Genomic DNA, 16,838 nt, shown 5'->3' on the forward strand with positions numbered 1-16,838 from the left:
TACAGAGAGGACCAGACACATCTCACCCACATTACAGAGAGGACCAGACACATCTAAACCACATTACAGAGAGGACCAGACACATCTGAACCACATTACAGAGAGGACCAGACACATCTAAACCACGTTACAGAGAGGACCAGACACATCTGACCCACATTACAGAGAGGACCAGACACATCTGAACCACATTACAGAGAGGACCAGACACATCTAAACCACGTTACAGAGAGGACCAGACACATCTAAACCACATTACAGAGAGGACCAGACACATCTAAACCACATTACAGAGAGGACCAGACACATCTCACCCACATTACAGAGAGGACCAGACACATCTCACCCACATTACAGAGAGGACCAGACACATCTAAACCACATTACAGAGAGGACCAGACACATCTAAACCACATTACAGAGAGGACCGGACACATCTCACCCACATTACAGAGAGGACCAGACACATCTGAACCACCCACATTACAGAGGACAGGACACATCTCACCCACATTACAGAGAGGACCAGACACATCTGAACCACATTACAGAGAGGACCAGACAGATCTGAACCACATTACAGAGAGGACCGGACACATCTCACCCACATTACAGAGAGGACCAGACACATCTCACCCACATTACAGAGAGGACCAGACACATCTAAACCACATTACAGAGAGGACCAGACACATCTGAACCACATTACAGAGAGGACCAGACACATCTGAACCACATTACAGAGAGGACCAGACACATCTAAACCACCCACATTACAGAGAGGACCAGACACATCTGAACCACATTACAGAGAGGACCAGACACATCTGAACCACATTACAGAGAGGACCAGACAGATCTAAACCACATTACAGAGAGGACCAGACACATCTAAACCACATTACAGAGAGGACCAGACAGATCTAAACCACATTACAGAGAGGACCAGACACATCTAAACCACGTTACAGAGAGGACCAGACAGATCTCACCCACATTACAGAGAGGACCGGACACATCTGAACCACCCACATTACAGAGAGGACTGGACACATCTAAACCACATTACAGAGAGGACCAGACACATCTGAACCACATTACAGAGAGGACCAGACACATCTGAACCACATTACAGAGAGGACCAGACACATCTAAACCACATTACAGAGAGGACCAGACACATCTGAACCACCCACATTACAGAGAGGACTGGACACATCTGAACCACCCACATTACAGAGAGGACCAGACAGATCTCACCCACATTACAGAGAGGACCAGACAGATCTGAACCACATTACAGAGAGGACCAGACACATCTAAACCACATTACAGAGAGGACCAGACAGATCTCACCCACATTACAGAGAGGACCAGACACATCTAAACCACATTACAGAGAGGACCAGACACATCTGAACCACATTACAGAGAGGACCAGACACATCTAAACCACATTACAGAGAGGACCAGACAGATCTGAACCACATTACAGAGAGGACCAGACACATCTAAACCACATTACAGAGAGGACCAGACACATCTGAACCACATTACAGAGAGGACCGGACAGATCTCACCCACATTACAGAGAGGACCAGACACATCTAAACCACATTACAGAGAGGACCAGACACATCTGAACCACATTACAGAGAGGACCAGACACATCTAAACCACATTACAGAGAGGACCAGACACATCTAAACCACATTACAGAGAGGACCAGACACATCTGAACCACATTACAGAGAGGACCAGACAGATCTCACCCACATTACAGAGAGGACCAGACACATCTAAACCACATTACAGAGAGGACCAGACACATCTGAACCACATTACAAAGAGGACCAGACAGATCTCACCCACATTACAGAGAGGACCAGACACATCTAAACCACATTACAGAGAGGACCAGACACATCTGAACCACATTACAGAGAGGACCAGACACATCTCAACCACATTACAGAGAGGACCAGACACATCTCACCCACATTACAGAGAGGACCAGACACATCTAAACCACGTTACAGAGAGGACCAGACACATCTAAACCACATTACAGAGAGGACCAGACACATCTGAACCACATTACAGAGAGGACCAGACAGATCTCACCCACATTACAGAGAGGACCAGACACATCTGAACCACATTACAGAGAGGACCAGACAGATCTCACCCACATTACAGAGAGGACCAGACACATCTAAACCACATTACAGAGAGGACCAGACACATCTGAACCACATTACAGAGAGGACTGGACACATCTGAACCACATTACAGAGAGGACCAGACACATCTAAACCACGTTACAGAGAGGACTGGACACATCTAAACCACGTTACGGAGAGGACCAGACACATCTGAACCACATTACAGAGAGGACCAGACACATCTGAACCACATTACAGAGAGGACCAGACACATCTCACCCACATTACAGAGAGGACCAGACACATCTCACCCACATTACAGAGAGGACCAGACACATCTAAACCACATTACAGAGAGGACCAGACACATCTGAACCACATTACAGAGAGGACCAGACACATCTAAACCACGTTACAGAGAGGACCAGACACATCTGACCCACATTACAGAGAGGACCAGACACATCTGAACCACATTACAGAGAGGACCAGACACATCTAAACCACGTTACAGAGAGGACCAGACACATCTAAACCACATTACAGAGAGGACCAGACACATCTAAACCACATTACAGAGAGGACCAGACACATCTCACCCACATTACAGAGAGGACCAGACACATCTCACCCACATTACAGAGAGGACCAGACACATCTAAACCACATTACAGAGAGGACCAGACACATCTAAACCACATTACAGAGAGGACCGGACACATCTCACCCACATTACAGAGAGGACCAGACACATCTGAACCACCCACATTACAGAGAGGACAGGACACATCTCACCCACATTACAGAGAGGACCAGACACATCTGAACCACATTACAGAGAGGACCAGACAGATCTGAACCACATTACAGAGAGGACCGGACACATCTCACCCACATTACAGAGAGGACCAGACACATCTAAACCACATTACAGAGAGGACCAGACACATCTAAACCACCCACATTACAGAGAGGACCAGACACATCTAAACCACCCACATTACAGAGAGGACCAGACACATCTGAACCACATTACAGAGAGGACCAGACACATCTGAACCACATTACAGAGAGGACCAGACAGATCTGAACCACATTACAGAGAGGACCAGACACATCTCAACCACATTACAGAGAGGACCAGACAGATCTCACCCACATTACAGAGAGGACCAGACACATCTAAACCACATTACAGAGAGGACCGGACACATCTCACCCACATTACAGAGAGGACCAGACACATCTGAACCACCCACATTACAGAGAGGACCGGACACATCTCACCCACATTACAGAGAGGACCAGACACATCTGAACCACATTACAGAGAGGACCAGACAGATCTGAACCACATTACAGAGAGGACCAGACACATCTAAACCACATTACAGAGAGGACCAGACACATCTAAACCACATTACAGAGAGGACCAGACACATCTGAACCACATTACAGAGAGGACCAGACACATCTCAACCACATTACAGAGAGGACCAGACACATCTGAACCACATTACAGAGAGGACCAGACACATCTCAACCACATTAAAGAGAGGACCAGACACATCTGAACCACATTACAGAGAGGACCAGACACATCTAAACCACATTACAGAGAGGACCAGACACATCTAAACCACACTACAGAGAGGACCAGACACATCTCAACCACATTACAGAGAGGACCAGACACATCTAAACCACATTACAGAGAGGACCAGACACATCTAAACCACATTACAGAGAGGACCAGACACATCTGAACCACATTACAGAGAGGACCAGACACATCTAAACCACATTACAGAGAGGACCAGACACATCTAAACCACATTACAGAGAGGACCAGACACATCTGAACCACATTACAGAGAGGACCAGACAGATCTCACCCACATTACAGAGAGGACCAGACACATCTAAACCACATTACAGAGAGGACCAGACACATCTGAACCACATTACAGAGAGGACCAGACACATCTGAACCACATTACAGAGAGGACCAGACACATCTCACCCACATTACAGAGAGGACCAGACACATCTCACCCACATTACAGAGAGGACCAGACACATCTAAACCACATTACAGAGAGGACCAGACACATCTGAACCACATTACAGAGAGGACCAGACACATCTAAACCACGTTACAGAGAGGACTGGACACATCTGAACCACATTACAGAGAGGACCAGACACATCTAAACCACGTTACAGAGAGGACTGGACACATCTAAACCACGTTACGGAGAGGACCAGACACATCTGAACCACATTACAGAGAGGACCAGACACATCTGAACCACATTACAGAGGACCAGACACATCTCACCCACATTACAGAGAGGACCAGACACATCTCACCCACATTACAGAGAGGACCAGACACATCTAAACCACATTACAGAGAGGACCAGACACATCTGAACCACATTACAGAGAGGACCAGACACATCTAAACCACGTTACAGAGAGGACCAGACACATCTGACCCACATTACAGAGAGGACCAGACACATCTGAACCACATTACAGAGAGGACCAGACACATCTAAACCACGTTACAGAGAGGACCAGACACATCTAAACCACATTACAGAGAGGACCAGACACATCTAAACCACATTACAGAGAGGACCAGACACATCTCACCCACATTACAGAGAGGACCAGACACATCTCACCCACATTACAGAGAGGACCAGACACATCTAAACCACATTACAGAGAGGACCAGACACATCTAAACCACATTACAGAGAGGACCGGACACATCTCACCCACATTACAGAGAGGACCAGACACATCTGAACCACCCACATTACAGAGAGGACAGGACACATCTCACCCACATTACAGAGAGGACCAGACACATCTGAACCACATTACAGAGAGGACCAGACAGATCTGAACCACATTACAGAGAGGACCGGACACATCTCACCCACATTACAGAGAGGACCAGACACATCTAAACCACATTACAGAGAGGACCAGACACATCTAAACCACCCACATTACAGAGAGGACCAGACACATCTAAACCACATTACAGAGAGGACCAGACACATCTGAACCACATTACAGAGAGGACCAGACACATCTGAACCACATTACAGAGAGGACCAGACAGATCTGAACAACATTACAGAGAGGACCAGACACATCTCAACCACATTACAGAGAGGACCAGACACATCTGAACCACATTACAGAGAGGACCAGACACATCTGAACCACATTACAGAGAGGACCAGACACATCTCACCCACATTACAGAGAGGACCAGACACATCTCACCCACATTACAGAGAGGACCAGACACATCTCACCCACATTACAGAGAGGACCAGACACATCTCACCCACATTACAGAGAGGACCAGACACATCTAAACCACCCACATTACAGAGAGGACCAGACACATCTGAACCACATTACAGAGAGGACCAGACACATCTAAACCACATTACAGAGAGGACCAGACACATCTGAACCACATTACAGAGAGGACCAGACACATCTAAACCACATTACAGAGAGGACCAGACACATCTAAACCACATTACAGAGAGGACCAGACACATCTAAACCACATTACAGAGAGGACCAGACACATCTAAACCACATTACAGAGAGGACCAGACACATCTGAACCACATTACAGAGAGGACCAGACACATCTGAACCACATTACAGAGAGGACCAGACACATCTCACCCACATTACAGAGAGGACCAGACACATCTCACCCACATTACAGAGAGGACCAGACACATCTCACCCACATTACAGAGAGGACCAGACACATCTCACCCACATTACAGAGAGGACCAGACACATCTAAACCACCCACATTACAGAGAGGACCAGACACATCTGAACCACATTACAGAGAGGACCAGACACATCTAAACCACATTACAGAGAGGACCAGACACATCTGAACCACATTACAGAGAGGACCAGACACATCTGAACCACATTACAGAGAGGACCAGACACATCTGAACCACATTACAGAGAGGACCAGACACATCTAAACCACATTACAGAGAGGACCAGACACATCTAAACCACATTACAGAGAGGACCAGACACATCTAAACCACATTACAGAGAGGACCAGACACATCTAAACCACATTACAGAGAGGACTGGACACATCTAAACCACATTACAGAGAGGACCAGACACATCTAAACCACATTACAGAGAGGACCAGACACATCTGAACCACATTACAGAGAGGACCAGACACATCTAAACCACATTACAGAGAGGACCAGACACATCTGAACCACATTACAGAGAGGACCAGACACATCTGAACCACCCACATTACAGAGAGGACCAGACACATCTAAACCACATTACAGAGAGGACCAGACACATCTGAACCACATTACAGAGAGGACCAGACACATCTAAACCACATTACAGAGAGGACCAGACACATCTCACCCACATTACAGAGAGGACCAGACACATCTGAACCACCCACATTACAGAGAGGACCAGACACATCTGAACCACATTACAGAGAGGACCAGACACATCTAAACCACCCACATTACAGAGAGGACCAGACACATCTGAACCACATTACAGAGAGGACCAGACACATCTGAACCACCCACATTACAGAGAGGACCAGACACATCTGAACCACCCACATTACAGAGAGGACCAGACACATCTAAACCACATTACAGAGAGGACCAGACACATCTAAACCACATTACAGAGAGGACCAGACACATCTGAACCACCCACATTACAGAGAGGACCGGACACATCTGAACCACCCACATTACAGAGAGGACCAGACACATCTAAACCACATTACAGAGAGGACCAGACACATCTGAACCACATTAAAGAGAGGACCAGACACATCTGAACCACATTACAGAGAGGACCAGACACATCTGAACCACATTACAGAGAGGACCAGACACATCTAAACCACATTACAGAGAGGACCAGACACATCTAAACCACATTACAGAGAGGACCAGACACATCTGAACCACATTACAGAGAGGACCAGACACATCTGAACCACATTACAGAGAGGACCAGACACATCTAAACCACATTACAGAGAGGACCAGACACATCTAAACCACCCACATTACAGAGAGGACCGGACCCATCTAAACCACATTACAGAGAGGACCAGACACATCTAAACCACATTACAGAGAGGACCAGACACATCTAAACCACATTACAGAGAGGACCAGACACATCTAAACCACATTACAGAGAGGACCAGACACATCTAAACCACATTACAGAGAGGACCAGACACATCTGAACCACATTACAGAGAGGACCAGACACATCTGAACCACATTACAGAGAGGACCAGACACATCTAAACCACATTACAGAGAGGACCAGACACATCTAAACCACATTACAGAGAGGACCAGACACATCTGAACCACCCACATTACAGAGAGGACCAGACACATCTAAACCACATTACAGAGAGGACCAGACACATCTAAACCACATTACAGAGAGGACCAGACACATCTAAACCACCCACATTACAGAGAGGACCAGACACATCTAAACCACATTACAGAGAGGACCAGACACATCTAAACCACATTACAGAGAGGACCAGACACATCTGAACCACATTACAGAGAGGACCAGACACATCTGAACCACATTACAGAGAGGACCAGACACATCTAAACCACATTACAGAGAGGACCAGACACATCTAAACCACATTACAGAGAGGACCAGACACATCTCACCCACATTACAGAGAGGACCGGACACATCTGAACCACCCACATTACAGAGAGGACCAGACAGATCTCACCCACATTACAGAGAGGACCAGACACATCTAAACCACATTACAGAGAGGACCAGACAGATCTCACCCACATTACAGAGAGGACCAGACACATCTAAACCACATTACAGAGAGGACCAGACACATCTCACCCACATTACAGAGAGGACCAGACACATCTAAACCACATTACAGAGAGGACCAGACACATCTCACCCACATTACAGAGAGGACCGGACACATCTGAACCACCCACATTACAGAGAGGACCAGACAGATCTCACCCACATTACAGAGAGGACCAGACACATCTAAACCACATTACAGAGAGGACCAGACAGATCTCACCCACATTACAGAGAGGACCAGACACATCTAAACCACATTACAGAGAGGACCAGACAGATCTCACCCACATTACAGAGAGGACCAGACACATCTCACCCACATTACAGAGAGGACCAGACACATCTAAACCACATTACAGAGAGGACCAGACACATCTCACCCACATTACAGAGAGGACCAGACACATCTAAACCACATTACAGAGAGGACCAGACACATCTAAACCACATTACAGAGGACCAGACACATCTAAACCACATTACAGAGAGGACCAGACACATCTAAACCACATTACAGAGAGGACCAGACACATCTAAACCACATTACAGAGAGGACCAGACACATCTAAACCACATTACAGAGAGGACCAGACACATCTAAACCACATTACAGAGAGGACCAGACACATCTGAACCACATTACAGAGAGGACCAGACAGATCTCACCCACATTACAGAGAGGACCAGACACATCTAAACCACATTACAGAGAGGACCAGACACATCTAAACCACATTACAGAGAGGACCAGACACATCTGAACCACATTACAGAGAGGACCAGACACATCTCACCCACATTACAGAGAGGACCAGACACATCTCACCCACATTACAGAGAGGACCAGACACATCTAAACCACATTACAGAGAGGACCAGACACATCTGAACCACATTACAGAGAGGACCAGACACATCTAAACCACGTTACAGAGAGGACTGGACACATCTGAACCACATTACAGAGAGGACCAGACACATCTAAACCACGTTACAGAGAGGACTGGACACATCTAAACCACGTTACGGAGAGGACCAGACACATCTGAACCACATTACAGAGAGGACCAGACACATCTGAACCACATTACAGAGAGGACCAGACACATCTCACCCACATTACAGAGAGGACCAGACACATCTCACCCACATTACAGAGAGGACCAGACACATCTAAACCACATTACAGAGAGGACCAGACACATCTGAACCACATTACAGAGAGGACCAGACACATCTAAACCACGTTACAGAGAGGACCAGACACATCTGACCCACATTACAGAGAGGACCAGACACATCTGAACCACATTACAGAGAGGACCAGACACATCTAAACCACGTTACAGAGAGGACCAGACACATCTAAACCACATTACAGAGAGGACCAGACACATCTAAACCACATTACAGAGAGGACCAGACACATCTCACCCACATTACAGAGAGGACCAGACACATCTCACCCACATTACAGAGAGGACCAGACACATCTAAACCACATTACAGAGAGGACCAGACACATCTAAACCACATTACAGAGAGGACCGGACACATCTCACCCACATTACAGAGAGGACCAGACACATCTGAACCACCCACATTACAGAGAGGACAGGACACATCTCACCCACATTACAGAGAGGACCAGACACATCTGAACCACATTACAGAGAGGACCAGACAGATCTGAACCACATTACAGAGAGGACCGGACACATCTCACCCACATTACAGAGAGGACCAGACACATCTAAACCACATTACAGAGAGGACCAGACACATCTAAACCACCCACATTACAGAGAGGACCAGACACATCTAAACCACATTACAGAGAGGACCAGACACATCTGAACCACATTACAGAGAGGACCAGACACATCTGAACCACATTACAGAGAGGACCAGACAGATCTGAACAACATTACAGAGAGGACCAGACACATCTCAACCACATTACAGAGAGGACCAGACACATCTGAACCACATTACAGAGAGGACCAGACACATCTGAACCACATTACAGAGAGGACCAGACACATCTCACCCACATTACAGAGAGGACCAGACACATCTCACCCACATTACAGAGAGGACCAGACACATCTCACCCACATTACAGAGGACCAGACACATCTCACCCACATTACAGAGAGGACCAGACACATCTAAACCACCCACATTACAGAGAGGACCAGACACATCTGAACCACATTACAGAGAGGACCAGACACATCTAAACCACATTACAGAGGACCAGACACATCTGAACCACATTACAGAGAGGACCAGACACATCTAAACCACATTACAGAGAGGACCAGACACATCTAAACCACATTACAGAGAGGACCAGACACATCTAAACCACATTACAGAGAGGACCAGACACATCTAAACCACATTACAGAGAGGACCAGACACATCTGAACCACATTACAGAGAGGACCAGACACATCTGAACCACATTACAGAGAGGACCAGACACATCTCACCCACATTACAGAGAGGACCAGACACATCTCACCCACATTACAGAGAGGACCAGACACATCTCACCCACATTACAGAGAGGACCAGACACATCTCACCCACATTACAGAGAGGACCAGACACATCTAAACCACCCACATTACAGAGAGGACCAGACACATCTGAACCACATTACAGAGAGGACCAGACACATCTAAACCACATTACAGAGAGGACCAGACACATCTGAACCACATTACAGAGAGGACCAGACACATCTGAACCACATTACAGAGAGGACCAGACACATCTGAACCACATTACAGAGAGGACCAGACACATCTAAACCACATTACAGAGAGGACCAGACACATCTAAACCACATTACAGAGAGGACCAGACACATCTAAACCACATTACAGAGAGGACCAGACACATCTAAACCACATTACAGAGAGGACTGGACACATCTAAACCACATTACAGAGAGGACCAGACACATCTAAACCACATTACAGAGAGGACCAGACACATCTGAACCACATTACAGAGAGGACCAGACACATCTAAACCACATTACAGAGAGGACCAGACACATCTGAACCACATTACAGAGAGGACCAGACACATCTGAACCACCCACATTACAGAGAGGACCAGACACATCTAAACCACATTACAGAGAGGACCAGACACATCTGAACCACATTACAGAGAGGACCAGACACATCTAAACCACATTACAGAGAGGACCAGACACATCTCACCCACATTACAGAGAGGACCAGACACATCTGAACCACCCACATTACAGAGAGGACCAGACACATCTGAACCACATTACAGAGAGGACCAGACACATCTAAACCACCCACATTACAGAGAGGACCAGACACATCTGAACCACATTACAGAGAGGACCAGACACATCTGAACCACCCACATTACAGAGAGGACCAGACACATCTGAACCACCCACATTACAGAGAGGACCAGACACATCTAAACCACATTACAGAGAGGACCAGACACATCTAAACCACATTACAGAGAGGACCAGACACATCTGAACCACCCACATTACAGAGAGGACCGGACACATCTGAACCACCCACATTACAGAGAGGACCAGACACATCTAAACCACATTACAGAGAGGACCAGACACATCTGAACCACATTAAAGAGAGGACCAGACACATCTGAACCACATTACAGAGAGGACCAGACACATCTGAACCACATTACAGAGAGGACCAGACACATCTAAACCACATTACAGAGAGGACCAGACACATCTAAACCACATTACAGAGAGGACCAGACACATCTGAACCACATTACAGAGAGGACCAGACACATCTGAACCACATTACAGAGAGGACCAGACACATCTAAACCACATTACAGAGAGGACCAGACACATCTAAACCACCCACATTACAGAGAGGACCGGACCCATCTAAACCACATTACAGAGAGGACCAGACACATCTAAACCACATTACAGAGAGGACCAGACACATCTAAACCACATTACAGAGAGGACCAGACACATCTAAACCACATTACAGAGAGGACCAGACACATCTAAACCACATTACAGAGAGGACCAGACACATCTGAACCATTACAGAGAGGACCAGACACATCTGAACCACATTACAGAGAGGACCAGACACATCTAAACCACATTACAGAGAGGACCAGACACATCTAAACCACATTACAGAGAGGACCAGACACATCTGAACCACCCACATTACAGAGGACCAGACACATCTAAACCACATTACAGAGAGGACCAGACACATCTAAACCACATTACAGAGAGGACCAGACACATCTAAACCACCCACATTACAGAGAGGACCAGACACATCTAAACCACATTACAGAGAGGACCAGACACATCTAAACCACATTACAGAGAGGACCAGACACATCTGAACCACATTACAGAGAGGACCAGACACATCTGAACCACATTACAGAGAGGACCAGACACATCTAAACCACATTACAGAGAGGACCAGACACATCTAAACCACATTACAGAGAGGACCAGACACATCTCACCCACATTACAGAGGACCGGACACATCTGAACCACCCACATTACAGAGAGGACCAGACAGATCTCACCCACATTACAGAGGACCAGACACATCTAAACCACATTACAGAGAGGACCAGACAGATCTCACCCACATTACAGAGAGGACCAGACACATCTAAACCACATTACAGAGAGGACCAGACACATCTCACCCACATTACAGAGAGGACCAGACACATCTAAACCACATTACAGAGAGGACCAGACACATCTCACCCACATTACAGAGAGGACCGGACACATCTGAACCACCCACATTACAGAGAGGACCAGACAGATCTCACCCACATTACAGAGAGGACCAGACACATCTAAACCACATTACAGAGAGGACCAGACAGATCTCACCCACATTACAGAGGACCAGACACATCTAAACCACATTACAGAGAGGACCAGACAGATCTCACCCACATTACAGAGAGGACCAGACACATCTCACCCACATTACAGAGAGGACCAGACACATCTAAACCACATTACAGAGAGGACCAGACACATCTCACCCACATTACAGAGAGGACCAGACACATCTAAACCACATTACAGAGAGGACCAGACACATCTAAACCACATTACAGAGAGGACCAGACACATCTAAACCACATTACAGAGAGGACCAGACACATCTAAACCACATTACAGAGAGGACCAGACACATCTAAACCACATTACAGAGAGGACCAGACACATCTAAACCACATTACAGAGAGGACCAGACACATCTAAACCACATTACAGAGAGGACCAGACACATCTAAACCACATTACAGAGAGGACCAGACACATCTAAACCACATTACAGAGAGGACCAGACACATCTCACCCACATTACAGAGAGGACCAGACAGATCTGTGTGTGTGTGTGTGTGTGTGTGTGTGTGTGTGTGTGTGTGTGTGTGTGTGTTTCTCAGCCCCTCACCTATCTGCAGCAGAGTCTCCTCCATGCTGTTGGTGGCGGTCACCATGGCTACGGACGCTCCCAGGGGGTCACTGTCGGGGAACTGGACGGCCTCTGGGACGACCCGGCGCTCGCTCAGACCCAACGGTCCCGCCAGCAGCTCAAACTCCTCGTCCCCAGTTAACCTCTCATCCTCATCAACATCCAGCATGTCCCATTCCTCTGTAAGGGTTGTAGAGAATACCAGTCATACTATCAGCCACGTGGTTATAGAGAATCACAGCCATACTATCAGCCACGTGGTTATAGAGAATACCAGTCATACTATCAGCCACGTGGTTATAGAGAATAACAGTCACTATCAGCCACGTGGTTATAGAGAATACCAGTCATACTATCAGCCACGTGGTTATAGAGAATCACAGTCATACTATCAGCCACGTGGTTATAGAGAATACCAGTCATACTATCAGCCACGTGGTTATAGAGAATAACAGTCACTATCAGCCACGTGGTTATAGAGAATACCAGTCATACTATCAGCCACGTGGTTATAGAGAATCACAGTCATACTATCAGCCACGTGGTTATAGAGAATAACAGTCATACTATCAGCCACGTGGTTATAGAGAATAACAGTCATACTATCAGCCATGTGGTTATAGAGAATAACAGTCATACTATCAGCCACGTGGTTATAGAGAATAACAGTCATACTATCAGCCACGTGGTTATAGAGAATAACAGTCATACTATCAGCCACGTGGTTATAGAGAATAACAGTCACACTATCAGCCACGTGGTTATAGAGAATAACAGTCATACTATCAGCCACGTGGTTATAGAGAATAACAGTCATACTATCAGCCACGTGGTTATAGAGAATAACAGTCATACTATCAGCCACGTGGTTATAGAGAATCACAGTCATACTATCAGCCACGTGGTTATAGAGAATAACAGTCATACTATCAGCCACGTGGTTATAGAGAATAACAGTCATACTATCAGCCACGTGGTTATAGAGAATAACAGTCACACTATCAGCCATGTGGTTATAGAGAATAACAGTCACACTATCAGCCACGTGGTTATAGAGAATAACAGTCATACTATCAGCCATGTGGTTATAGAGAATAACAGTCATACTATCAGCCACGTGGTTATAGAGAATAACAGTCATACTATCAGCCACGTGGTTATAGAGAATAACAGTCATACTATCAGCCACGTGGTTATAGAGAATAACAGTCATACTATCAGCCATGTGGTTATAGAGAATAACAGTCATACTATCAGCCATGTGGTTATAGAGAATAACAGTCATACTATCAGCCACGTGGTTATAGAGAATAACAGTCATACTATCAGCCACGTGGTTATAGAGAATACCAGTCACACTATCAGCCATGTGGTTATAGAGAATAACAGTCACACTATCAGCCACGTGGTTATAGAGAATAACAGTCATACTATCAGCCACGTGGTTATAGAGAATAACAGTCATACTATCAGCCACGTGGTTATAGAGAATAACAGTCATACTATCAGCCATGTGGTTATAGAGAATAACAGTCATACTATCAGCCACGTGGTTATAGAGAATAACAGTCATACTATCAGCCACGTGGTTATAGAGAATAACAGTCATACTATCAGCCACGTGGTTATAGAGAATAACAGTCACTATCAGCCACGTGGTTATAGAGAATAACAGTCATACTATCAGCCACGTGGTTATAGAGAATAACAGTCATACTATCAGCCACGTGGTTATAGAGAATAACAGTCACACTATCAGCCACGTGGTTATAGAGAATAACAGTCATACTATCAGCCACGTGGTTATAGAGAATAACAGTCATACTATCAGCCATAAAGCTACAGTGGAACCAGTCATACTATCAGCCATAATGCTACAGTGGAACCAGTCATACTATCAGCCATAAAGCTACAGTGGAACCAGTCATACTATCAGCCATAAAGCTACAGTGGAACCAGTCATACTATCAGCCATAAAGCTACAGTGGAACCAGTCATACTATCAGCCATAAAGCTACAGTGGAACCAGTCATACTATCAGCCATAAAGCTACAGTGGAACCAGTCATACTATCAGTCATAAAGCTACAGTGGACCAGTCATACTATCAGCCATAAAGCTACAGTGGAACCAGTCATACTATCAGCCATAAAGCTACAGTGGACCAGTCATACTATCAGCCATAAAGCTACAGTGGAACCAGTCATACTATCAGCCATAAAGCTACAGTGGAACCAGTCATACTATCAGCCATAAAGCTACAGTGGAACCAGTCATACTATCAGCCACAAAGCTACAGTGGAACCAGTCATACTATCAGCCATAAAGCTACAGTGGAACCAGTCATACTATCAGCCATAAAGCTACAGTGGAACCAGTCATACTATCAGCCATAAAGCTACAGTGGAACCAGTCATACTATCAGCCACAAAGCTACAGTGGAACCAGTCATACTATCAGCCATAAAGCTACAGTGGAACCAGTCATACTATCAGTCATAAAGCTACAGTGGAACCAGTCATACTATCAGCCATAAAGCTACAGTGGACCAGTCATACTATCAGCCATAAAGCTACAGTGGAACCAGTCATACTATCAGCCACAAAGCTACAGTGGAACCAGTCATACTATCAGCCATAAAGCTACAGTGGACCAGTCATACTATCAGCCATAAAGCTACAGTGGAACCAGTCATACTATCAGCCATAAAGCTACAGTGGAACCAGTCATACTATCAGCCATAAAGCTACAGTGGAACCAGTCATACTATCAGCCACAAAGCTACAGTGGAACCAGTCATACTATCAGCCATAAAGCTACAGTGGAACCAGTCATACTATCAGCCATAAAGCTACAGTGGAACCAGTCATACTATCAGCCATAAAGCTACAGTGGAACCAGTCATACTATCAGCCATAAAGCTACAGTGGAACCAGTCATACTATCAGCCATAAAGCTACAGTGGAACCAGTCATACTATCAGCCATAAAGCTACAGTGGACCAGTCATACTATCAGCCATAAAGCTACAGTGGAACCAGTCATACTATCAGCCATAAAGCTACAGTGGACCAGTCATACTATCAGCCATAAAGCTACAGTGGACCAGTCATACTATCAGCCATAAAGCTACAGTGGAACCAGTCATACTATCAGCCATAAAGCTACAGTGGAACC

General features: G+C 46.0%; 1 protein-coding gene across 1 annotated transcript in view; it reads right to left on the reverse strand.

Moving 5' to 3' along the window:
- The window catches only part of LOC127918865 (probable E3 ubiquitin-protein ligase HERC1), a 32,557-nt gene that overhangs the window by 14,513 nt on the left and 1,206 nt on the right, over window positions 1–16,838 (reverse strand). Inside the window, exon 3 of the mRNA XM_052502140.1 lies at window positions 13,643–13,843. Coding sequence (XP_052358100.1) covers window positions 13,643–13,843 — 201 coding nt within the window. The remainder of the gene's footprint in view (window positions 1–13,642; window positions 13,844–16,838) is intronic.

The sequence above is a fragment of the Oncorhynchus keta genome, unplaced genomic scaffold (genome assembly GCF_023373465.1).
Source record: "Oncorhynchus keta strain PuntledgeMale-10-30-2019 unplaced genomic scaffold, Oket_V2 Un_contig_15123_pilon_pilon, whole genome shotgun sequence".
Lineage (NCBI taxonomy): Eukaryota > Metazoa > Chordata > Actinopteri > Salmoniformes > Salmonidae > Oncorhynchus > Oncorhynchus keta.